Source organism: Melanotaenia boesemani, chromosome 2 (genome assembly GCF_017639745.1).
Source record: "Melanotaenia boesemani isolate fMelBoe1 chromosome 2, fMelBoe1.pri, whole genome shotgun sequence".
Taxonomy (NCBI): Eukaryota; Metazoa; Chordata; class Actinopteri; order Atheriniformes; family Melanotaeniidae; genus Melanotaenia; species Melanotaenia boesemani.
Genome location: NC_055683.1, coordinates 32,079,953 through 32,106,157, shown reverse-complemented (window position 1 = coordinate 32,106,157; position 26,205 = coordinate 32,079,953). Strand labels below are relative to the sequence as shown.

Genomic DNA, 26,205 nt, shown 5'->3' with positions numbered 1-26,205 from the left:
ATCATCCAAGGCTCATGCTAATACCAGGACTAGGCTAGTTCAGATGTAATGCTGCATAGTATCCTGTAGGTGGAGCAGAAAATCTACAGAGCAGAGGTGACAGGCGGGTGTGCATAAGGTCTCCGCTCATTACATCATCATGATCCCACTGTAGTAGGTTAAACTGAGAGAAGAGAGAAGGTGAAATCTAAAGATGACTTACCCTTTCCATTACCGTTCTCCTCATCCTACAGAGGACAGAAAGAGACAGAATACAAATCAATTCATGTTAAAGAAGGAAACTGACAACAGATTTTTAGGTCAATAATGAAAGCCTCAGTGTAAAAATCTTTTTTGGGGTCATTAATTATTTGACATTTAAGCAAAGTCTATCGCTCACAGACGGATATTACAAATACAAGGATTACATCATGCAGGCAATATATTTAACCCCTAAACTGAGTTTATTCAGATGAACCAAAGATCACACATTCAAACTGCCAAGGTTACGAGTTAAATGTGACAGAGATATCTGAGACATTCGGAACCCTCTTCATATTTCTGTTTAAAAGACGTCCAGAGAAACTCATGTTACAGTGCAGTTACAGCTCTTACAGTGAAACTAACTTTTAGATTAGACAGTCTGCAGGTACACATGACATCATCCACTGCAGCATACACATGAAGGTGATATTTGATAGCTGCAGTTTGTCTGATCACCTACACACACGCATACTGAGCTGAGTGGGCAGTTTGGAGTTAGGAAAACGGTGGGCTGACTGCTGCCTGGCTTTATGCTGCGCTGAGTGGGCTCATTCCAGGCTCTGCAGACAATGGTGGGGGGTTTAGAGACAGAGAAAGGAAAGCTGCCGACCCCAGAACAGAACTTGGAGCTGGGGACACTGACAGCCCAGTCCCAATCTCAGTATATCCAGAACCAAGAGGACAGTAGCAAGTCCAGACATCCACAGAGTTACTTATTACCTTATAACTGCAGACACCTGACACTGGTAATCCAATAATAAAGACATTGTAAATATGAAAACAGCTCTTCTAGATGCAATATAAGTTGGATTTAATTTATTTTAACAATTTCTTCATATTTTATACCAATTTTGCTTGTTGAGAGGTAAAAGACAAATCTGAAATATCCTTTAGCTAAGTCAGAAATCAAACTATCATGGCAATTTCCACTATATCTAAATATAGTAAGACTAGAAAGACTGCCTCCACACAACTGACAGGCTTTTCACATGAGCAACATGGTGTTTACAAGCTACATTCCATTTTGCAGATGCATAACATAGCTATGATGCAGTGAGACACATTCACACCTGCAACTCAGTTTTACATTCCTGCTTTCTTGCACCTAGGTTAAACTGGAAAGAAAAGTAGATTTCTTACAATTCTGATACAGAAATTATATTTTCTGCCTGATTCTGTTAGGCAGAAGTCAGAATTTTGTTTTATGATGTTATGAAGATTCTTTAAGATTTTCAGGATCTGTAAACAATAAGAAATCAGACTGACTGAGTCACCCGGTAAACCTTTGGGTAATTGGGATGTATGTGAGTAATTTGGGAGACTTCCACGTGGGCTCTCCAGATAAGAAAACAGGGAGCTTTGTGAGTTTGATTGTCCAAAAACACCATGTGACCCTAGTATCCTCTGAGGCAGAGGACACAAGGACAGAACCGGGGCCAAAAGCCAGCAGTGGGCCTATTGTCTGGGTTTGGCCTGGTACAGCCTGACTGTCAGTGAGTGGTACCAGGCTAAGACAACAGATCTCATTCAATGCATGCTACTATATCTGCAGCTGTTGAATGGTGGGGTGGTAGAAAAATAATGGCTGCCTTGTTTCAGCTGGCTCACCCCACCCTTGCCTTCATATCCCTCAATTTCACATCTGGAGTCGTTTGCCCCCCACACCTCAAAGAGCTAAATAACCACTGGCCCAAACAGAGGCTCTCTCCACAAAATACAGAGGATGAAAAATTCCCTGAGAAATAAACAAAAGTAGTACTTTTTCAGTCAGATCTGTTGGGTTATGGAGGGAATATATATATATATATATATATATATATATATATATATATATATATATATATATATATATATATATATATGTGTGCAGTAATAAACATGTAAACAGGCTTACATGTATAGCCTGTTTACATGTTTTGTCTGCAGGTCTTCTTTTTCTTTTCTTTTAATAGCAACTTTAACAGCTTCAGTTTGTTCAGTCTGTTGTCTCTAATCATTTAAGCCTGTTTTCCCACTTTGGCGTGTTCATTTTGCTCAGTTAAACCTTGTTGACCCTCAGGTGCAGTATGATTGGTTTGATCTCAAATCTCAAAATTGGCTCTGTCCTGGGCTCTGCTAGTTAAAGCATCAGAAAACTCTTTACAGTGGCCATGTGAGTCGTGGAAATAAGTACGCTAGTTGAAAAAAGAACTTTATGACTCTTCAAAATGAAAAAGAAAGGCCTATTTCAACATAATTTAACACCTTGATACTCAGTTTAGATGCTCACCTTGAGGTTGGTGTGCAGGGCTGACTCTGGAGGGTAAACAATGAAGTGGCGTAGCGTGAAACCAAAACCCTGGGAGTTCTTATGCAAAACCAGCGTTCGGGGACCCTTCCAGCCCACACCAAGCCCTTCCCTACCCGGCCGGGTTGCCATCGGAGGTCGAGGGTTCTCACCAGCTGAGGAGAGACCATCTTTCCGCCCTTTAGCCTGTAAACAAACAAATAGAGAGATTCAACTAAAGAAAATACAGCCATGGGATGATGCACAACAGGATAAGTGCTACTTCTTTACATCGCAAAAAAGACTGATTTGGGATGTAAAATCTGCAGACAAGTGTACAAGTCTACACACTGAGTTAAGATCATCACATTTATAGATGTAGAAAGTGGAAAAATGTTTGTCCAAAAGGAGGAAATTGCAAGTTTATGCCATTATTATCGCCACCACTGGAAAAACATAGCAGTTGTCCAGATGCAAAACAAGGTGACTGTGCACTCAGTGACATTAACCCTCTAGTGCTGGATAGATCATTAGCAGCTTCCTCATGAGCTCCTGAATGTAGCTTAGTCAGGTCAGTAGCAACACAACAGGCCTTAAAACAATAGTCCATAAGCACACTTGCGGGGGTCTGCTGTGAGGAAGGGCGCGTGTCTAGACAGGGCCAAGGAGGGAATGTGGCGCTTCACCCATTTTAGACTACAGTGACCGTGGTCTGATGACAGGGAGAGAAGTCCATACTCCTCTGAGCTCATAGTGGAGAGTAAAGGCAGATTTCCACGAGCTCTCTAAATAACTCATTCCTGCTGCCGAGTAAATAAGCCCAGCGAGCTCAGCTGACAGACACACGTGAGAACTATCACCACCATGCTGCCCCGACGACCCACATCTGTCAGTCAAATACAATCACCTGACCAAACAGGCAGGATCAGGAAGGAGGAGGAGGAGGATGACAGGAGCTTGAGCATTTCAGTGGTCAAAGGTAGAGTCTGTTGTGTTGCAACTTTAAAACTTTACCTGACTTTTGGAAAAAAGATTAGTAAGATTCATTCATCACCCTGGGCTGTCTTTCCATTACTTCTACTTTATATATTATCTATATAAAGCCACAGCTGTCTACATCTTCCACAGAAACTTAAACTGCAAAATTGTAGCATAGCATGCACTCATAGAAAAAGAAATAGACTGCTGATATTCTTTGCATTTCCCAAAACTTTAAAGGTTAACTGTTTCTGTCTGAGTTGAGAGTTGGACCGGAAGTCCATCCAGAGAGTGCTCAAACTTCAGGTGAGTGCCAGCTGAGATAGGGTATTGGCTCCTGGATAAAAGATCTTTCAGTCTTAATGATTCAATCTCTTCAAGTTCTTTTTTTTCTCACAAGAAGCCAAACATAATTAAAATGTTTTAAATCCTGTTGAGAGAGTGCAGGGTGGATGATGAATGGTGAAACATCCAAACAGCTAATGGAACAACTGCATACTCTCGTGAAGCAAAACGGTAAAAATATTTTGAAACCCAGCAAAAAAGAAAAGGGAAACCCCAATGTTTTATAGACTGGTTTGATGTGAATAAACAAAGCCTTTTAATGTTGTTAGAGGGTGTAGGTATAGGCCACATTGGGGACACATGCCAGTGGTTGGTAACTCAGTAGAAGTAGGAGTTGTCCCAATGAGAAAGTGTTGAACTTTAACTTAATTTTCTCCAGCTTTGCCATCTCTTCATTGGCTTGCTGTTAAATTCAGAGCTGAATTTTAAATTCTTCTCCTCACATATTATCATCATAAACAAGCTCCATTGTATTTTAAAGATCTTAAAGTTCTATATCTTCCCAAACTTTGTTCTCAGACAGCAGGTTTACTTGTGGTTCATGGAATTTCTAAAAGTAAAATGTGGGGCAAAGCTTTTGGCCATTAGGCCCCTTTCTTAAAGAACCAGTTCCCAGTTTGGGTTCAGGAGGCAGACACCCTCTCTACCTTTAAGATTATGCTTAAAAGTTACCTTTTCGATAAAGCTTATAGTTCGGGTTGACTTAGAAGACTCTTACCCATTATTTTAGTTATGCTGTGATGTTCCACGATGCTTCTCTTATTTCTCTCTCTTTACCCTCCATTTATAAATATTTTACATTAATATTGCCATTACCTCTTTCTTTACCAACCAGTCTCCCTGGCTTATAGTCATGATGCTTGTTGACCCCTCTGTACTGTCCTCTCCACCCCCCCACCAGTCGAAGCAGATGGCTGATCCTGAGCCTGGTTTTGTTGGAGCACGTATTCGTTAGCTAGGCAAATATTTTTTCTGAACTGGCTTATATGAACACAATTATTATAAATTGGACTAATCATGTAATGGATTTGTTTTAATGAGATTCTAATTTGATTGTAATAAACTGCTTTACAAATAAAACTGAATTTATTTGAATTGTATTAAGTACATATCTGGCTTCATCCTGTTAGAAGTAATAAATACCTTCATGCAGTTAAAATTATGAAAACTTTATGTATGTTAACAGCCTTAGTTGGTTTTCTTTCACTGAAGAAATCTAAAGTTCACATCATCTAGCAACAAACAAACCAGCAGCTGTAAAAGTGAGTCACATGGACTCTGAAATCATGTCCCCCATCTGCCATCATCTCTTGGGGTAAAGGCAGGCTGCCATGTCTAGAAGATACAACTTGTAATTTTAAGTGTTTGAATTCCTACGAGCAACAAATCAGCAAACAGGGTATCTATCTCTAGATTATCTCATTCTAGGTGTGGTTTGATGTAAAATGCATTTTTTTTTTCCTGAATGCAGCCAAATAAAAAAGACAATGCTGCAGAGTTTACAACAGTCATTATCAGCACTATGTGTGTTGTAGAAGGATACACCTATCTGTCTCATTACTAAAAAGTTTCTGAAATAATATTTTATAACATGGTTTGTTTCCACTGTGAAAATGTGTGTGTTTTAATATGAGATGGGTAGAGGTGAACATGTCTAGACACCCCCCGATACCCCCTCATTTCACTTCCTGTCATCCCTCTACATACAAACACAAACCAGTACATTGCAAAACCATATGCTTACACACGTGCACAGACACACACACACTTGACCTGGCAGGTCTCTGAGCGGCCACACAACAACAGGAAGTGGCAGCTTCGATGCAGGAAGTTGGCTAACACTGCGGGGCGGGATAACCAGCTGTTCCTATAAATATATATTTTTCATCGTGGAGCCACTTCCCATTCCTTCACTCCTCTTTCTCCTTCCTTCCTCCCTCCTCCCTTCCACCTCCTCTTCCTCCCTCACCACATGGGATCAAGCAATGGAAATCCGTCTGCGCTGACTTTTACCACACATTTTTTTCCTGTTACTTTTATATTCCAGGGAAGGGTACTGTGCTTCGGTCTGAAATAGGTTTGCTTGACTTTGCAGATACATGTTGGAGAGCTCTAAACACATCCAGAGTGTATTTTGCAGATTGACATCCATAAATCCATGTGATGCTAAAAGCCTGATCTTTAGTCTGACAGTCTAAACAATGTAAAATAACCCTGCTATTTTCTCTCAGATGCATGCAGCAAGACTTATTATGTGGCATGAGAGCCACATAAAGGAGTGCGTATGGAAGGAGCATTCAGTGTCAAATTAGAACGATAAAGAAAAGGCAAACGAGAAGAAAAAGAGGAAATGAAAGAGCAACTGGGTGAAAGGAGGAAGAGACTAGAGTAAATTCCTCAGAGGGAGCGGTTTGGTTTGGACAAGTTGAAACACACACTGGCATAGGAGGGGTGAGTGACAGAGAGAAAAAGGATGAGGAGGACGGAGAAGGAGAAGAAGGAGAAGGGGGAGGAGTATCAGGCCCCAGCGAGGGACAGGCTCCAGCACGCCGGTTTCGACCACATGGCCCCTCCCGGTGCTGGGAACACCAAACCCTGTGATTACCCAAAACACACAGGGTCTGACTGGGTCTCTGAGCCAGGACTGAATCCCACTCGGCAGTTTTGGACTGTGTGGGTTGTGTTTCTGCTCGGCTATTCTGCTGAACCTACAGTTGACCTTTCCCCCCTCAGGCCAGATCGTCACCTCTAACAATCTGTGTTATCTATCTCATCCCAAAAAAAAGAAAAAAAATCCATGTTGGCATGTTCTGACCACTCTAGGAGAGGACATTATGTTTAACCAAGAAGGTGCTTGGAATTTTTTTTCTGTGGTTTTTAGGCTAAGAGAGACGAGGGAAACCTTGTTTTCCTATGAAAAGGAGTTTCGGGAATCTCAACAGTTCAACAGTTTTTTACTTTAAACGTGGAAAAGTTACTGCCTCCTGGAGCCGATTACTGTGATAAAAAGCACCTCATTGTCCTTTAAAGAGATCCCTGGGGGCTCCCATTAACACCTGACGATCACGTCATTAAAACACACACACAAAAGCTTCACAACTGAATATGCATAGCAGCTTGTGATGCCACACCACAGCTTCCTGCTTTGAGTGGGTGTTTAGTGGTGATGACACACACATACACAGCAGAAACAGCAGCAGCAAGATCTTCCCTGCAGTCATTTCCCCTCCTGATTTCAATTAAGTCACTAAAAATGACTCAATGGACGAGAAAGTAACACAGCTTGTCCAGTATCTCGGTTTTCTTATAATGCCACATCTACTCAGCATCTCTGCTGGAATTTTAAGTTGATATGACAAAATCCGAAGTTACAACAGCTTTAATTTGAAAACAGAAAAGCTAAAAATATGCAGTCAATTATAATTCCTAAAATCCAGTAATAAAGGATTTTCTGCTCCTAAGAGGCTTTTCTAGTGCATGACAAAGTTGTGAAGCTGCATTTACATTAATCAAGAACAGCGTACGTGTTGGTTATCACAGACACATACACACTCCTCACTCAATCCAGAGGTAAAGCAGAAGAGAGGAATGCAATGGTCGTCAGGGAGCCCAGCTCCTGCTAAAACCCCAGCAGGACAGAACAATAATGCTTTTTTAAACAGCTGAGAGCTGCAACCTGTTTGAAAAGTGGAGCTTTACGGCTGGTGCAAATGCTGACGAGCCTTTAATCCTGACAGCCGTGGCTGTCTGCACCCACAGCCCTGAACCAGGCTGCCAAGAGGGAACAAGAGACGGATGCTGAAAAGCCAAACCATCTCATCCTGATCATTCCTGGACTCACCGGCCACAGAGAGGGAACGCTCCACCACCTCTGCAGGTCCAAATGCATCCTACGTCTTTAGAAGGAAATGCATGGTTGAAAATCCTTCGGCAGATTTGACATTCCAACCAAAAAACGAGAAGACTTGAAATAAAAAAACATGGTAGTTGCACAAATACTGACGGCAGCTCTGCAATTTAAACAAGATGTTGTTTGAGCCAAGCATGTACAACCGTGTGTGTTCTGCCAATGTGAATATAGTATGTGTGCCCAAAAACCAGTCTAACACCACAGTCTGTTCAACCAGGCCTGCAGGTGGTGATGTAATGTCAGTTAAACTGGGTTTTCTACTTCAACAGCAAAACATATTGTACTTTCCTGTAGTCTAACTGAAACCACACCACGCTGCCAGGGTTGATGGTCTTTCTGGCTGTTTTCATTCAGTCCTGGACCCAGAATTGTTTCCAGGAGGAGCTGCAGTTTTAGAATAACTTTTACAGCATGACTCGGTGGTGGCATAGTGGGCAGAGGCATGCAGTTAGTGTATGACGTGGATTTAAATCTGGCCAGGGACTTTTTATCCTTACTGTCTCTACTTTTCACAACACCAGGAAAGCTAGGCTTAGGCACATTATGAGGGAAAAAATACTATCTGTCCTTTTCACCTAAATTTCATTTCATGTTTTATCCCAATCTGATATGAATTAAACTGATCTTTGTGGCATCTCTATTATTATAGGATTCTTATCTGATGTTAAACCAACCAGATATGATGTTTTTCTATATGTGAGGGCAACTTCATGGTAATTTAATTCAAGACTAATCAGACAAAGTGATACAGAAACTCACAAATTCAATATCAACCGCAGTAGATGGTGTCAACTAAGTGGAACTGCTTTTCCTCCTCATTTCCAGGGAAAAGAGACACATCTCTCCTGAAGTGTAAATAGGGTACAGTCTGTTTGTCACAGCTGTGAGTACAGCTTCTTCGTCTCCTCCCCCACACTCACATTCCTGATTGTGGCATTTCTTAACTATGTCAATGAGTCATAAAGGGGGGATTGGTGAAAAATAGGAAAAGGTGGGTTAAACGGAAGTTATATTCCACATAAATGCTCATGTGAAAATTGTATTATATGAGGAAAAAAATGCCCTGGGGATACAGGGGATGGAGATGCAAAAATCACACAGCTCCACAGCTTGCTGCTTCTATAAGACCTTGGTAAAAGTGGCACTTAACACTCTCCTTCATCTCTCTCTAAGCACTAACTGGAAACCCTGAGAAGAAGAAAAGAGTCAACGTGCCATACATTTACAATAACACATATGTAAGTAGTCAAAAAAACAAGAAGGAAGTTGCAGATCAGTATCCAGCCCAGTTTCATTTCATCAGTAGTTACAAGATGCTAGCATTTTTATATCACCCTCTTTAGCAGAAAAAAAATCAACCCTACGCTTTTTTTCTATCATAAGGAACAAGGACTAAACAAAGAGGCAAGCTGTATCAATATATTCATTTAACTTCCCAAAACTCCCCAAACTGCCTTTAGATTGACACTGCAGCATTCATGAGTATGTAAAAATATAAGGAAAGCAACACATAAATGGAAATTGATTGAATTTCGTTTTTTTTTTTTTTTTTTGATAATCAGCTTTGTCACCTTTATTTGCCTCAATATGACTGACTGACACCAACAGATTTAGACTGAGGAATGTCATCTAATCTCCCCCATCAGAGAAAATAACACAGGTTTAAAGAAAAATTGCTAAATAATCAGATAATAAAAAGTCACAAACTTACTCTAAGCAAACTTAAATCAGTATGCAACAGCTCTTTGCAAACCAATTGGAGCTTTAACGACAGGTAACAGCTACATAAACATATGATTAGATTAGTATATCCGTGCAAAGTAACTACGAAGGTTCCCAAAAACCAGTCAGAGCCTGGAGGAAGCGCCTGAAGGCAACCTGCTGAGAATTACTGAAAGGTTAAAGAATCTGTCAACAGCTAAGTTGTGAGCAGACTACAAACAATGTGTACAGTTACAGTAACATGACATGCATTACTGATAAAGTTCAGCTATCAGCCATCATTTGCAATACCAAATCTGAAAAAACACAAAAAAAAACTTTCCATCTGCAACAAAAAATGTATTTACCACATGCTAACTTGTGAAATACAACCAGATGTAAATCCCTGTTAAACTTTTCTTTCAGAAGTCAAATAAAAAAATAAAAAAAAAGATGAAAAAAAACGCTACGGGTAAATTACAGTTTGGGGAATTTGTCCTCGTATTTAAAATATTTGCTTTCTTTAATTAATCTGAATATTAATTAAGAATAAGCATAAAAAAATTAATTTAACGTCAGCCCCTGACTGATGCTTCCATTATCCATGTCTAACCATTGCACTGGTGACGATGGATGACCTCCCCTTACCCTGAGCTGGTGAGAGCTCTGACTGTGCCCAGCAGGCATGGCCTGTGGTGTAGGGGATGGCAGTGGGCCCGAGGTTCCACGAAGAACCGCCAGCCAAATGCAGCGAGGCTCTGGGGAGCTGCAGTCCACCCCCACCGGGTTCTGGAAACTCCAGTCAGACCCGGCTGGCGCAGGGCACGGGAGCATAGCAGCGGGCATTAGGGTGCCAATTTCAGTCAGATCCGCATCGCTCACCTCCACCATGGGCTGCAGACACTGAAGGACTAACAGAGTCGTGGACAATGTCCAGACGCAGAAATACAAATCGACACAAATTTTCCTCTGGGATCCTCCGGTCATTCACTCAAGAGTCTGAACTTTTTGTCTCCTGGCTCCAATCCATTGCTGTCACTGCTGTGACTTCGGAAAGTTTAATTCCACATTTTCCACATCACAGCCTGTCCTTACCCTCCTGACCCTTGTGAATCAGATCTACAAGACTCTCACAGACTATCAGAAGGGGTTCAGTCCAGAGGAAGCAGAAGCCAGACTCCTGGGTAGCAGATGGAGGAGTGTGTGTGGCGCAGGGATCAGAGGTAGGTCTGGTTGCACTACAGACACACACACAGAACAACTGACAGCCTCCCTCCCGTTGGTGTCCGGTGATGTTCTGCATACAAAGCCTCTCTGTCCACCCCCAAAACACACACTGCTGTCCCATAGGGCTGGATCCTCTGTCTCTCCTCCCTCCCACTGCCTTCTCTCTTCTTTCACCCTCCCTCTATAGCTCTAATTCCAACCAAATCTCTGCATCTTGCTCTCATGCCAATCCCAAAGTTTTGTGCCTTCACCACAACATGTATGAACTACTCCATCCTTCACAAGTATCTTTTCTCTTTTGTTATCTCTTTCTTCTTTTGTTTTTCTTTTTTAATCTGTATTCTAACAATCACTCAACACTTCCACATAAACCGGTCCAACTGTCATTTTGTAGGCAAACAACTGGAACTTCAGCTATAACTGAAGTAAGGCGTCGGGGAAGTCCACAGCTGAAGATATCTCCTGTTGGTTTGGCCAAATCCTTTGCAGATCCCTCTCCTGCTGCATGAAGAAAAAAACCCAGTGCCTGCACATGTGCTGCATGTGTGTGAGGTTGCACAAACAGAGTGACAAAGCTGTGATCCCGGCGCTAAACTTCACAAAAGCCAGCCCTGCCTCTACTGCTTCCCCTCCAAACAGTGGGGAGACAAAAAAAAAAAAAAAAAAAAACAGAGAAAGAAAAGAGAGAAAAAAAGAGGCCAATTTGCAGCACAAAGAGAAAACATTTGCTGCAACATTCAGTGTTTCACTCCCTCCTTTCAGTTAAGAGGGGAAATATAGAGGAGAGAGGTGGATATTTAGAGAACATAGAAAAAGCTGGAGCAGACAGAAAAGAGAAACAAGCCTTAGAAGCTCTGAAACAAAAACTACAGGATGTCAGCATGACCTCTCCATCAAACCTCAACTCCTCCTCTGTCATATTACTGTTTAAATAATACACCCATACGGCACAGTGACACCTAAACTCTCGCCACTAAATCAGTCAGAGAAAGTGACCTGCCCCTGCTCACCCCCCTCCTGTCCAGCTGCCCATGTAGTTCTCACCAAACAGCTGGAAGTCCAAGGTATGTGAGAGACCGGCATACAGGTGACCGTGTTGCTCTCCTCCAATGCTCATCACTGTCAATAAGCTGTGCATCCGTTACCAGTGAGGTTAGACGGGTTTCACCTGCCACACAGCGGGGCAAGTTTCAACTCGACTGGAGAGGCCCGTCATGCATACAGAGACTGTACCCTCTGGATATGCTGCAACCCACCAACAACACAACACACTGCAGGTCTGAAATGTTTTATCTACAATAATGAAGTAAAGACAATCAGAGAGAATAAAAAGAATTGTGATCACTTGATTAATTAGTCATTTCTAATGGTTCGTGACTTCAGTTTGTTAAACTAGACAAAAAGAACATGAAAAGGACACAAAACAATAAATAAAAATACAAATTACCAGTAAAACGTGTATAAAGCCATGCCCTGCAGTACTTCACTTCTATAACAGTTGACTCACAAGAGATTATACCAAGATTATACTAAGAAAAGAATCAACAAATCAGAATTTAAAGGTTCTTAGTGGAGTTATGTGATCTCTGATGGTATCTTGTATGGAAAATGTGAAGTTGGCGCCACACGTCGGTTTGTTTAGACGATATACTGTATTCTTCCTTTTTGTAGATGCTCAAGTCCAACTTCTACACTCAAACTGTAGGATCAGCCTCCAAAATATTATTTCAGTCTATTTTCAATACTCATAAACAATGTCAAAAAATATCTAAGTAGTTTTAATAATCTCTAATCTTTATCAATTTTATTGTTCATGTAGTGACTCATTAAATAGACATGATTCCATAAAATAAATACATGGTTCATTCTTCTTCTTCTTCTTCTTCTTATTATTATTATTTTCACTACTTATAGTCTACTTTATTAAATTAACCAAATACAGGGGTTCAGTTTTGTTGGAAAACAAATTTCTTTTCTATACCAGTTTGTTAATTAGATATTGCATGCACTGCTGTGATTAAATTAAGGTCTATCTACTTTCCCCCCCCTTTTTTTTATATATCTCTCCAATCTCTTCCCTTTCACTCATACATGCACACATCATTACACAGTGACACAAAAGCAACATATGCTGTGCATGGACATTCACACAAACACATTTCCCTCTGAGTCCCAGCTGAGTATAGGCTGTGTAATTATGGGGGTCAGGTCAGAGTTCTGGGTTCAAAACAGCCCTTGCTGGATCACCATCCAATTCTTGTTTTGGGGTGAGAAATGTGAGAGAGAAGACCACACCCATGTGGCTGTGGTGAAATCACAGGAGGCTGCCAATGTACTGGGCAGCAAAAGGATCACTGAGTCTGATTAAAAGCCAAACAAGGGTTTTATATATGAAAATACACCAACTTGTTATTTCTTAAGAGGGATTTCATACCACATTTTTTAACAGGAACAGTTAGTTTTGACAAAAAGGGTAAAAAAAAAAAAGGAAAAATGAACAAAAAGGCATTGACTTCCAGTTTACATAATGGACACACAGTCACAGGTGAAGAGCTGTGACAATAGCATACCTCCCATTGGTGAGCCACTGTCTACTGTTAGGGTGAAACATGCCAGAGCAAGCCATAAGCTGTACGTGGGCCTAAAGTGCATCACCAAAGCATACCTTCCTTATCTGACCCGCAACAAGCCGACTCACAGCACCTTGAAGACGGCCAGACTTCATATTAGCTGCTTTTTATCATAACCTGCCGACACAAAGCTGCTGGAAGTCAGGAAATCAAAGGCCGACATGTGCTGCTAATCTCTTGCCTCGTGCCTCCTGCCTGGATCCCGCTGCTCTGTCAACAAACACATCTGTGGAAAGTGAGAGGGGTGGGGAGGGAGGTAACGCAGGATAAAGCCAAGCACATTTGCTGGTGTAATGGTCAGATTAGACTGCTAGTGTATTTTAATCTCCTTCAGACCTAAACATGACCATTAGCTAGGAGATTAACACAACAGCCTTTGCACTTTTTTCCCCACAGCAGCTTCCTCACAAGACAAAACAAAGTCTTTATCCTCATTAAATCAGCTGTGAGAAGTAAAGCTGGAGCTTGATAGGGTACACACAGGAAAGAGAAGGCTCAAATGTTTTATACTGTTGAATGAGCTCTGAGTTGGCATGTCTTAAATATACTAAACTGTAGACACATCGATTGGGTGTTTTCCCTAATCACAGGCTGCCACAATTCAGGAAAGAGTCACTGAGGGACAGTGTGGGTTTGATGCTCACAATAAAAACCAACATAACAAAGGCCACACACAGATAAAGGACTTTACTTGAAGTGGAATCTGAAGCTGTTGAGGAAAAGTACCACTGGCTCAGAGTATGAATCCTGTCCCCTACTGGTAAGAGAAACACTTCCCTGACACACTCCTGCTTTAACATGTGGCATAGGAGGTGTTGAAACAGCACCAATGCCAGTTTTCTGTCATCAGAAAATAGAAGTGTGAAGCAAAGCAGTGGGTAAAATCCAAAGCAGTTTGCAAGATCAATCTGAGGGGATGCAAAAGAATAAAAATCACTGTTCATGCATTTCTTTTAAAGCGAGATAAACTGTGTCTAACTACAGTGCAGGGTGAAGGTAAGAAAATCTACCTTCAGATGGAATTAATAAGCCAAACTTCAAATACAACAGGGATTTCAACACTTTAGTCTGCGGACACATTTAATTTAGAGCTGCAAAAGAGACTCAATAACAAATCATGGTACAATTACAAGAGGTACATTTCCTTGTCTAGACAGTCAGTATGCGTAATTTGTCAAAGTGGATTCTACAAAAGCAAGCTCTTGAGTGAAAAAAGGGTGTAGCTGTTTAAAGCAGGTTAATTTTAACTTTAATCTTCTGTAATCTTCCATGTCACTGAACGTATAGGCTTTTTCTTTTTACAGCATTTAGGGTGTAGTTACCAGCCTCAGTCACTAGAGGGCAGCTACAACCCAAAGTCTGGCCACTTGATGGTCGAGATAGCTCAGAGGTCACTGTGGCACAGGAGACAAAGCAAAGAGAATAAAGTCATACATTTATACTGAAACAGGTGGTATAAAGGTGAACATGCAGGATGAGTGGGTGCAAGATGGTAACTCATAAACATTAACTTATGACCTGCAGTTGTATGTCAGTAATAATGGAAAAGATCAGGGCTGGGAAATGGTGGTTAGAGATCAGAGAGGTCACACCTGTTGTGGGCTTTGTGTTGCAAGCAAAATCTGGAGGGCAATAGCAGGTGGAGACAAACTATTCAGGGGTCTGATATTCCATCAACCCACAGCTGAAGGGGAGTTGGGTGGTCCATGACCCCTTCCTCCTATCACAGACTAACCAGGCCAGAGGACTGATGCAGCAACGGCTTACTTCTTCAGAGGATTAAAGCAGCCCACCTTACCACGTGCTCCTCTATGTGAAGCTAACGCATTACGCATGCATTCTTTACATGTGCTTACTAATGTGTGTGCTGTGTGAGCGAGAGCTCTTTCTACACACAAAAAAAGTCAGAGTTGTAGATGTCCATCTGTCCCAGGGGCGATGTAAAATACATGATCCAGCCAGTAAAGTTTCAACATAGACAAAATTGCCAGATAAGAGTGGGAAGGAAACAAGTAGGTGGGGGATGTCGACAGATGTTGGAGCACAAGGGGGAAATATTTGAGAGTAAAAATGAGAGCAGAGAGAGATGTAATGTAGAAACAAGAAACAGAAGAGGGCAGATGGAGAATGGAGAGGGGCTCCAACAGCAGTGACATATTTACTCAAAACTAGACCAATTACCTCCTCGACACCTCCTCTCTTTTTCTTAATTTCCAGCATGGATTCTTAAGCAACTTCACAGCAACAAATGCTGATACAGATACAGAATCCATGACTGAAGTAAAGAGAATATACCTGTCAAGGATTTTCAGCAATTCTCCAGTACAATCAAGGTACACATTTATGGTGGTGGGAGAAAATCTTTGTTTAAAAAAGGGGAGAACTGAATTTCTATGTGTTTAAGGGAAAAATATTGCCAAACACAGCTGTAGACTCACATACATCATGTCCTCTAGCATACTAAGTGGAGAGATGGTGCTCCATTTTAACCTTATTAGCAGGGAGGGGCTCCTCTAGCAGAGCACATTCTTCATGTTCAGGTCTGCCTTGAAACAATCAGAGCTGAAATGAAGACAGAAATACTTATTTTGCCGAACTTATCAAGAATTTTGTGTCGGGTTTTCAACATTTAATGGAAATTTAACCAAATGGCTGACATGCATTGGAGAAAAAATCCCATTCAATAAGCAGTAATGTGACATATTTGTCCTAAAAATAATAGCTTTCATATGAAAAGAGGAATACCAGTAGGCAAACAGATCCTTTTCAATCACTGTCTCCAAGTTGTCAGGCTTGACATCCATCACCTATGCTGACAGTTGACATGAGAAGAAACAAGATGACACCCTTCAAGCATGAGAAAAACTATAGGGTCACAACTTGTTAGCTGAGATGTGTATGCTGATTACATAATTCAAATTGGTATACATTACAGGTTTTTTCTCCTAAAATACTAAAGTTCAGGATTTAAACATCTCACACTGCAAAGCAGCTGCTGTCTTCAAGATCCAAGCCTGACCGTCACAGCTTTAATCTGCAAGTGTACAAACCTGTGGGCAATGTAAAATGTTCCACCTTTGCGTGAGTTTTTTATGTCATGCTTTATGGTTGCGACTGAATTCCAAGAATGCCTGAATCAAACATTTCTGTTGCAGCTATTTATGTGATGCACATTGGAGCAGCATGCCCTCACAGTTTGAATATCCTGCTGTTTCTAAGTTACAGTAAGGCAGCGGAAAAGTGATGCCAGGTAAACCCTCAGCTGGACTGTCTGTTGAGTGGATACATCTGTCTACTGATGCGTGTATACCGCCTCAACTACATCAGGGTCGATGACGACATCTGGCAAAGAGCTAACCCTCATCTCCCTGCACTGTACCCCCTCCTCCTCCTCCTCTGTGCTGACCACAACCGCTGGGAGCAATCAGAGCGTCACGTCTGAGCTCAACTGCAAGAAGAGCCCCCACCCCTCTTCTTTTTCTCTTTTCTTCTCTTTCTTTCCTGGTTGTTTTCAAAAGCAGGCCCCAGCAGAAGAAAAACCACAGGGCTCCAGCAGGCAGCCTGGCCCTCTATCCACCCCCTTTGCCTCAGTTTGGGAGAGGAACAGCCACTCCAAGCCCCTTCTTCCTCTCGGTTTAACTCCCCCTCCACAGGCCCATATGTATATATTTAGCTCCCTTTCTGCTTCTGTGTAATTATAATGAAAATTACAACTTTGAGACTCAACGATGACGTTGCTGTTCTCCTTGGGCGAAGCTGGACCCCGGCTTGCATCTCAGGCCCAAAATCAGGCGGCAAGCCAGCATCTGGGGCGTGGTGGGGGCGATGCTCAGTCAGGTTTGGAAACCAGAAGAGCCAAAGAGTTGAAAAGAAAGAGAGAAAAGGACTGCAGATGGAAGTCTGTGTGTTTATTAGAGCAAATGAGATGGCCTGCTCGCCGCCTCCATCAGCCCTGGAGTTTCCATTTGAGGTCATCTGGTTTTTACATTCCTGCCATGCACCACCGATCACACCAGGCTGAGGAAGTCCTCCATCGCTCTGTTCACTCAGGATTGTACAGTCCAGCAATCCTCAAAGTAGAGACACGGGTGCAGAATAACCATTCAAGGAGCTTTTGGAGCAGTGAGGAACTGCTTAATTTAATAAAAAAAATACTCTATATTTAGGCCTGATGGATGGAACCAGATGGATTATGTCTGAATATCTGGGGATATAAAAGTATGTTTAACTGGATTTGAAAATGTGTTAGTTTATAGATGAAGTTCTAATATCAAATGGTCCTATTCTGACCTCTCAGAAGTTTTAAGATTCATCAAAATATTTATTTTGACCATCCTTTCAGAGTAGGCAATTCTGGCCCTCGAGGGGCCAACGTCCTGCAGGTTTTAGATGTTTTCCTGCTACAACACAACTGATTCAAATGAAATGGATCTCCAACAGTTTGTTGTCAAGTTCTGCACAAGTTTGTTAATGAAATATTAATTTGAATCAACTGAAAATCATCTAAACCTGCAGGACACCAACCCTCAACAACCAGAGCTGATGATCACTGTAAGAGATTAGGTTTCTGTAGAGACACTGAGGTGGAAAACAGCTACACAACCAAAAAAAGACAATAAACAAAGGCACAATAGGCTGTTGTGTTTTCTTAAATATTTTACCTGTTTTTTTTTTTTGTTTGTTTTGTTTTGATTTCATGTTTTCTGAATTGCTTTAGTGTTGTTCTGGTTTATTCTTGTGTTTTATGTTCGAATGGATTCTCCAAAATCTTCTTTTGTTTGTTTAATGTTTTCCAAGATGAATTTGTGTTATGGGTTTATTCCCTTTCTTTTCAAATGCATTTTTCTGTTTGTGTGTTTTTTTATGTGCTGTTGTAATCCCATTCTCCCTTAATTTTGTTTTCCTAAATGTAGTTGTGTTTTCACTGTCTTTGTTTCTAAAATGTTTTTGGTCTCGGTTTCGTATTGAGTCTCATGTTGTTTTTGTACCTCTGGCCTACAGCAGTTATCTAATCACAAGGCTGCACAGATCTATTTGAGTGCAGCACAGATGAAAATATTCACACAAGATAATCAATTACTTTGAATTTTGGGGCAGACAAATTGTAGTTCTCTTCTGTAAAATTGAATTACTCTCTGGTCTGGTCAAGTATGAAGCCTAAAACGAGGCCTATCTCGTGTCATGCAAAGGGGCAAAACAGCAGTTGTGGTTTCTTTTCTCACACTGTGTGTGTACCAATTAACCCTCTGATCTTAAGATTAAACCCAAAAGGGCCCCTGCACATTTCCTCTTCCCTTTCCCAACGTCACACAGATGCTGTACAGATACCGCTTGCTGTATTTTGAATACAGGAGGTTTGTGCAATGCTATCGTTTCATCTGCTCCTTCCTGTTGACACACTGCAGACTGTAAAACCCAGCTGAAGAGAAGATGCTGGTGTCCTCATAGTTTTCCAGCTGATCCCAGCAGCAGTGCCCTTTCTTTGTTTAACATGATGATGAGATTCATTTGCCAGGCTGATGATGATCCCGCCTCCATCTTTAGCTTCTGTCACTCTGCATTAGCGGTTCAGGCTCAGATGCTGAGTTTGTTCACCCTGCAGAAAAAAACTGACCTCTGTGGCTTCATGTCTGGCTTCACCCCAAAAAAAAGGTCATGCTCATGGCCTCTAGGGAAGATGGGTCTCCTTGCTTTGCCAACCCAATGGGACGCAAAAGCTCTGTGACACAAGCGTCACACACTAGCATATGGTTTCACTCAGTCATTCAGATGAAAGTGATTCAGGCTTGGCTGAGAGCAACGAGAAGAGGTAACAGAAGCATACTGGGCAGTTTTTCTATAACCTAAAGGGGGAAGAGGAAAGAAGTGAATGTAGGAGAATCCTGCTGAAACAAACCTTTCATGGGACATTTAGATACCTCTTGCTTTCAATTGGAGAGTTAGCTCAGAGAGCAGCAGGTTCTGACTGCATGTTCAGACAAAACTGGAAAAATGAAAGCAACAACAGAGGAGTATCCTGAAAGAAGATGACCAAAAAAGGGAACAGAAAGGGAACCAAAGCAGAAGGCAATTGTTCAAAGTCATGGGGAGTTAAGAAATACTGGAAAACTGGAGCTACAAGAAAGGTGACACACAGATGAAAAAGAACAAAAAGCAAAGACAAGGAAAAAGCTCTAAGAAATATGATTGAGTACAGAGCTCAGTGTGTGCAGTGATTTGCATGTGCATAGTTTTCCTGTTAAGGTGATATTTGTGCTCATTTTAAATCCAAGCAAACCAAAACAGAGTTGCTGTTTATTGAGCTTCAGCAACCAACCTCATCAACAATCATGCAACAATAAAATAAACAAGAAAAGATAAAAGCAAAAAACAGAGGAAAGTCATGCCATAAGATGTAAATAAGCCAGAATCCACAGATATATAATTGTAGTGTCTACATGCAAATATTTTAAATGATGCAAGAATCCTAAACACACCTTTATCGCGGTCAATTCGACAATTATTTCTTTGGAAATTGAATGAAAACAAGTGAATTAGGCTTATTCTACCTTTTTCAATTTTTTTTTATTATACAGCAAAGAAGCTGTGATAACATTAACTACATTCATTTTCGAAGAATTTCCTCCAAATTAACACAACTTTCTCCCCGTGTTATCTCACCTCTAATTAAAGGAATCTCTGTCTTTATTTTGCCTGTTTTTAAAACTGCCAGTCCATTTTACTTCATACTTGTCAGTAGGGATTTCTCGATTACTTAATTTCCGAATTCATTGCAGTATTAAACGCCACGATTAATTGATTGAAAAAAATCCCACAATATCGTTACTTTGCATGAACGATTATGCCTGAACCATTTTGGCAGATCAGCACAAAATCTGCACAGAATTAAAATCAAGTTGCACCACTTCCACATGTTGCCGCTTGTGTTGCTTTGTTTTTGTTTCGTGTGTGTTGCAGAAAAGTCGTGCCTTAGAGGGCTGGTAGAAAACAGACCAAGTGTCACTCTGGAGGACAGTTCATCAGCCTGTAAAGCATGACATAAAAAGCTGCAGAGAAAGGAGGAAATGCCACCATGTTTCACCACCTGCAGGATAATCACCCGCTTTTTACACTGGAGTAAAAGTACATGCTCCGTAGTTTGGTTAAATGACATGTTTACCTAATGTAACATTGGAATGAAATTTTTTTTTTTTGTGATTATTACGACTTGAATTGAGTTTACAGCGCAAGGTGACACTAACATTACACTCAAGAAAGACAGAAATGGATCTTTGTTTGAATGATAGTTTCACTTAGGGCCGGACGATATGGCCAAAACTTGTATCACGATATATTTCTTAATTTCGGTCGATACGATATAATTCCAATATCGATAAACAATATGAAAGCCTCAGAAAAACTGCCAAAAATGCCCACAACAGTTGCCTGTAAAACTAAAAATTATTTTGCCACGTCTATGAAACTCCTCCAGTGTAACATTTTTTTAAATAAAAACTATATAATAAATGAATGTTCACCTTTTATTTGTATTTAGCAAGGCTAAATTATCCTTCAAACAAAGAAATTTGAAATCACCATCAAAGGTGAAATAAAACTTTTACCTTTCTCAATTTTAATAGCTTTAACTTTAAACTACAACATAGACTTATGTTATTCTTATAGATTTACTGTTTCAACATAACTGATTCGGCATGAGATCAATGCCTTGTTTCTTTATTTATACTGTTCCAGTATTCTCAAATGACAGCTAATCTACTAAAGTACAGCTGGAAGTCAAAGCTAGCTAGATGTTATTTTTTCCTGTTGCTAAATTTTACAAAGCAGAGGGGATTTAGCTGGATGAAACATCTTGGTTACTTTACTGTGTTTCTGTATTATTTTGTTATGTTGGCATCAAAAGATAGAAGTAAATACAACTTAAAAGACCTATAAGGATTGTTTATGTGATTTTACACATAATAATTGTGATAATTGTAAAATCAGGATAATTTTTTATAATATTCGTACCAGGAAAATCTAATATTGTAACATCCCTACTTGTCAGTTTTGAAGTGTTGAGTTTGAGGTCATTTGATAAACTTTGGTCCTTGCTTTGGTGCCTGTCTGTTTTGTAGCATATTCAGGACAGGGTGATCAGCAGGTCTTAGTTTGCTTTTGGGTTTCTGACGATTGACACCTTTGTTATTGTGCAAGCAATTTGTGACATTGCTATACAGTCATTCCCGATTATATTGATGCTTGTGGCATGTCCTGCAGTTTACATTTTAAACTTTTTGTTGCCTTCACATTGATAGTGCTGTATTTGCTTTTGAGTCAGCTGTGTCAGAGCAGGAATACATGAAATAACCTGCTGGATTGAGGCCCTTGTAGGACCGAATTAAGCAGTCCTGAACTAGAAGATCTACTGCCAAGAGATGATTTCAGCCTAAAGTAATTTTCCCCTGAGAGAATCTGAGTGGTCATGTACACAGAGACGGTGTTGTGCTCAAAAAGCAGTCATGGGAAACCACAGTGCTCTATCTCTGCCCAGCATCCTCAGCTCCTCATTAGCCTCCTGATAATCTCTGTCCCATGATTTCTGCCCAACTGTAAAAACAACTTCCCCCATGCCCCTGAGACTACTTACAAACAATAAGACAGAGTGTTTTCATGGTTTTTCATGAACTCTGCAGCACAGTGATGTAGAGATAGAGGTCAGTGAGTCAGAGCTGTAACCCTGATGAAACTTCACCGTGTGTGACCTGGTATTCATGGTTCATCAACTCCCCAGCAGAGCTTTGATGGTTTAAAGTTGGCTTGCTGCCATTTACAGCATAAACAGACCCAGTGCATCACTCTCTGATAGGAAAGTTGTGTATAGTACAGCAAGCAACCATCACGTCAACGCTGAGAACAGCACTCTTTTCCTGATGCTGCTTCAAACATTTCACAAGTTCACAAAGTTAAGTGACAGCTTACTTTAATAGGAGCTCGAAGTAAATGCATGACAAACTAAAACAAACATCTTTTATGTTTTCCAATCAGCCTGGTTAGTTAATGGCATTTTTAAAGACAGTATAATGCATTAGCTTCTGCACCAAGTGCAGAAGACATGTTGTGGTATGTGTAATAATTTACAGGGAACTGTCCCTTCAAGAGATTTCCAAAGACTTTACTCATGGAGTGAAGCATGGAGTAAATGAAAACACACTGAAAGACTAGGGTCTACGTGCAAACAGGCTGTATTGTTTTCCTTAGCCTAAACAAGTATTTTGTTTTTTGTTTTGTTTTTTATGCCTAAACCCAACCAAAACAGTGAGCAAATATAAAACACTTAAAAGCATCCCCTCCTGCCAAGTATGTCTCAATACAATTGTCCTGAAGATGTTTCACAGGTAAAACTTTCCCCTTTTAGGGGATGAATAAAGCTTATCTTATCGTATCTTATCTTACCTTAATATTTTGAAACATGCCTCATTTCCTCAAGTGCAACCAGAGGAGAGAGAAGCAATGAAACAGGAGGCTTCCGGGATGAGTTTTAATGCAGGATACACCCATGTATATCTTAAAGAAGTCCTTTATGTATCCATGATGCATGAATAGGGATGGATACAATAACCACAGTTTTTAAACTAGATTAAGAGTAAATCTTTACTTTGTCACAAACTATTACCCTATTTTTAAGGCCTTTGCTGAAAAATTGCATGCCCAGAATGAAACGTGGATATCTCTGCAACCACAAGGTCTATTTGAATACTTTAACAGTCATTGTAAAGAAGATGTGTGTGTTACTGGTGAAGAATAAATGAAGATGGCACATAATATAATGAAAAAGATTGTCAGACTCGTCTAAAGAAAAGAGACATTTTTTAGAATGAGTACAAATATCCCTTTGAAATGGTGTAGCTGTAGCTTTAAACCATCAAATCATACTACAATATGTGAACACCATCTCTACAAATAACTTTAACAAAGTGAAGCAGAACAAATTTATAGAGGTTTTAGTACAGACAGTTCAGTCAAAGTCTCCAAAATGGCCATTTTTGCACAGTTTGGTAACATGTGCTCTCAAAGTCCCCCGGTTAGGGAACCTCAGGTTTTTGAAAAGTTAAAGAAAACTAATAAAATAGAGCAATGGGCTCCAACAAAGCAGTGGTTTGATGATGAAACTGTGTCACCATTCACATTCAACTGACAAAAGAATTGAGTGTTTGTCATCAAAGCTTCAGATTGCGCTATGGTGATATTCAGATGGTACTGTCTGAAGTGGAAAACAAAGCAGAGAAGAAAATGTGGCATAACTTAACTAAATTTTGCCATTGAACAATGGCTTAATGCCACAGATTAACACTTGAGACAGTGATGCAAAAGCAAGATGCTTGTCTGTACAACTCTGATTATAATTATTCTTTCAAATATGACTTTCATAGTTTGCAAAATTTTTTAAACTACAACACTAAATCCCTTAAACGCCATTTCAATGTAAAAATAGTGCACTTTAGTTCAAAATGCTTCACAGTAAAACTGAAATTGTGCAACTTTTCTCTTATTGCTGACCCCAAATGTTAAGTTATCCAGTTCCTCTATGTGTAATAATAATAATAATGATAATAATAATAAACTATGATTTTTTTTCTCAGTGACTTGTAACCAGATGAAGTACTTTGTGATTGTGAAGTAGGATTTTGCAGTTTTAATGCAAGTCATACAGGTGATCCAGCTTTCCTCTCGCTTGTCCTCACTTTTTATTGCTTCTCTGTGGCATCATTCTCCCCTCATGACTCATCTGAATTCTCTTTATTTTCTTATCCTTTCCTCATCCTGACTCCTTCTCCTCTTCTCTTGTTTCTGTGCAAAGATTTCCCATTTCTTTGTAATCCCTGCAGCTTATGAAAAAATCTGCGCAAGAGCAAGACATCGGGTATCTGCAAACACACTCATACTTACTGTCAGTCCTTAATGTGTCAATATAAACAATCTGCACACTTGCAGATATTTACATTGATTTAGGGATAAATAAATTATGGGATGTGAGCGAAACAAAACAAGATTTAGGATCAGATCATCTGAATGCAAATTGGTCAAACGGCAGTCACTGTTTAACCCCTTTGGCCTCTGCCGCCCACAGTGACAGGAGTCCCCTCCTGCCTCTTTAGCCTCTTTATAGGAGGCCAAGTCTGAGACACAGAAAAGAGAGGATTGTAGGGAGACAGGGGACCTAACCCTTGAACTTTGGCCTTTATTCCAGCCAGCCGTACCTGCCCTCAGGCTAATCCCCCCCAAACAGATACAGAGTCAAGTCTGCATTTCTGAACAAGATCTGACTTGCTCTCCATTCCTTCTATATGCAGGGCATCACTACTGTACATAAGCTTCATATTTTCCTCAGCAGAAACAACACTCTGACAAACACACACAGACTGACACATGAAGAGTCTCTGCAGGCGCAAATACAAAGAGGCACTGACACATGCCAGACCCTCTACAGGCTGAATCTAATTAGCTCTTATTGGTTTCTGAGAGAGGCTTTGTTTCACACCGAACCTCCCAGCAACTGCCTCTCAGAAGCCACATCAAAATAGCCAGCTGGGACACACAAGTAGATGAACGCAGAGAATTGATCAAAATAAATACATGGATATGAATATGATAATTAATATGCAAAACATAAAATTGACTTTACTGTAAAGCTTTTTCCGGGTAAACTAACCGACTTAAGGCGGATCAATAAAAGGCCATTAGCAACAGAAACATGGCTGTTTTGCAGAGGCAAACGACAGCAGCCACTTCCCTTTTCCCACAGCAACAAGGTCAGTAGTGACAGATGTCCTTTGCTCACCTATATACTGGCTATATGTTTGTACAACATCAGGGACATGTAAACATAAGCAGACAAGGCCAAAAACTAAGACTCTCCACAGAGCTGATTTTAACTCAGAAAGTATCCGTGTGTGTGTGTGTGTGCGCGTGTGTGTGTGTGTCCATTTTCCATGCACCTGCACCAAGGTTACGAGCTTCACGAGCACCTCTGACCCTTTAAGTGTGATTGTCAACATGCTGGAGTGCCAGTATTTGTGAGCACCTGTGTTTGCATGCATGATTTAAGTGTGTCAACACAGACTCTCTCCAGGTTAATGATTGTGGGTGCGAGGTCTGAGCGGCCATGCAGCTGTTGCCTCTGTGGCAGAGGAATGCAGCAGGGGTGATGGCGTTGAAGTGAAGGGACGAAGGAGTGGAGGCGTGAGAAATGTATTAATGGTGATAATAGACTGAGGCACGGCACTGTAACACACTGCCCTGCTCTGTCTACTGCACTGTCACTGTAAAACTGTGTGTCTGTGTGTCCACATGCCCATCGTGTTCAGGTGATTCTTCCTTTGACTGGAGATTTGGAGTTGAGCCCAACAATGAAATGCACAACTGAAAAGGGGAGATGTGGGGAAAAAGACTTTTGATGATAAGTTTTGCGCACTTTTTGTATCAGATAGGAGTAATGCACATTACACCTTTAGTAATATAATAAACAAGTTATGTCCTCCTCACACATGAATATATCAGGGCTGGGTCTAGAAAGTTTTTGATGGGGGGGCCCAGGCAGACTGGGAAAAGAGTGCCACATGTTAATGAGACTAAAAAAAGAAGAGGAAAAAATGAAAAATAAATACATTTTCATGAATAACTAGCTGATTATTAGAAGTAAAGTGGTCAACTAATGTAAAAAAGTAAAGCAATTTTTTTTAATCAACAATTGTTTCTGATCCTATGTTGTACGGTTCTGATTACTGCTGCACAAACACTTAATTGATAATGATAAAGCTTTAGCTGTGTTTTTTTCCAGCATTATTGGCTTTGCACAACCATTACATCTGGTGTTTTTATATGCAAAAAGTTTAAACAGACAAATATTATCACTCATGTAAGCAGCT

General features: G+C 40.6%; 1 protein-coding gene across 8 annotated transcripts in view; it reads right to left on the bottom strand.

Moving 5' to 3' along the window:
• The window catches only part of arhgap23a (Rho GTPase activating protein 23a), a 65,386-nt gene that overhangs the window by 22,910 nt on the left and 16,271 nt on the right, over positions 1-26,205 (bottom strand). For 3 of the 8 annotated variants that reach the window (XM_041999902.1, XM_041999911.1, XM_041999918.1), the window contains exons 1-3: positions 10,092-10,811; positions 2,513-2,716; positions 203-227 (exon numbers count right to left, since the gene is read on the bottom strand). In XM_041999902.1, the coding sequence (XP_041855836.1) occupies positions 203-227; positions 2,513-2,716; positions 10,092-10,430 (568 nt within the window). In that variant the 5' untranslated portion in view covers positions 10,431-10,811. Of the gene's footprint in view, positions 1-202; positions 228-2,512; positions 2,717-7,673; positions 7,878-10,091; positions 10,812-11,714; positions 11,771-26,205 lie in introns of those variants that run through there. The other 5 variants (XM_041999962.1, XM_041999935.1, XM_041999954.1 and 2 more) reach the window with 4 other exon arrangements.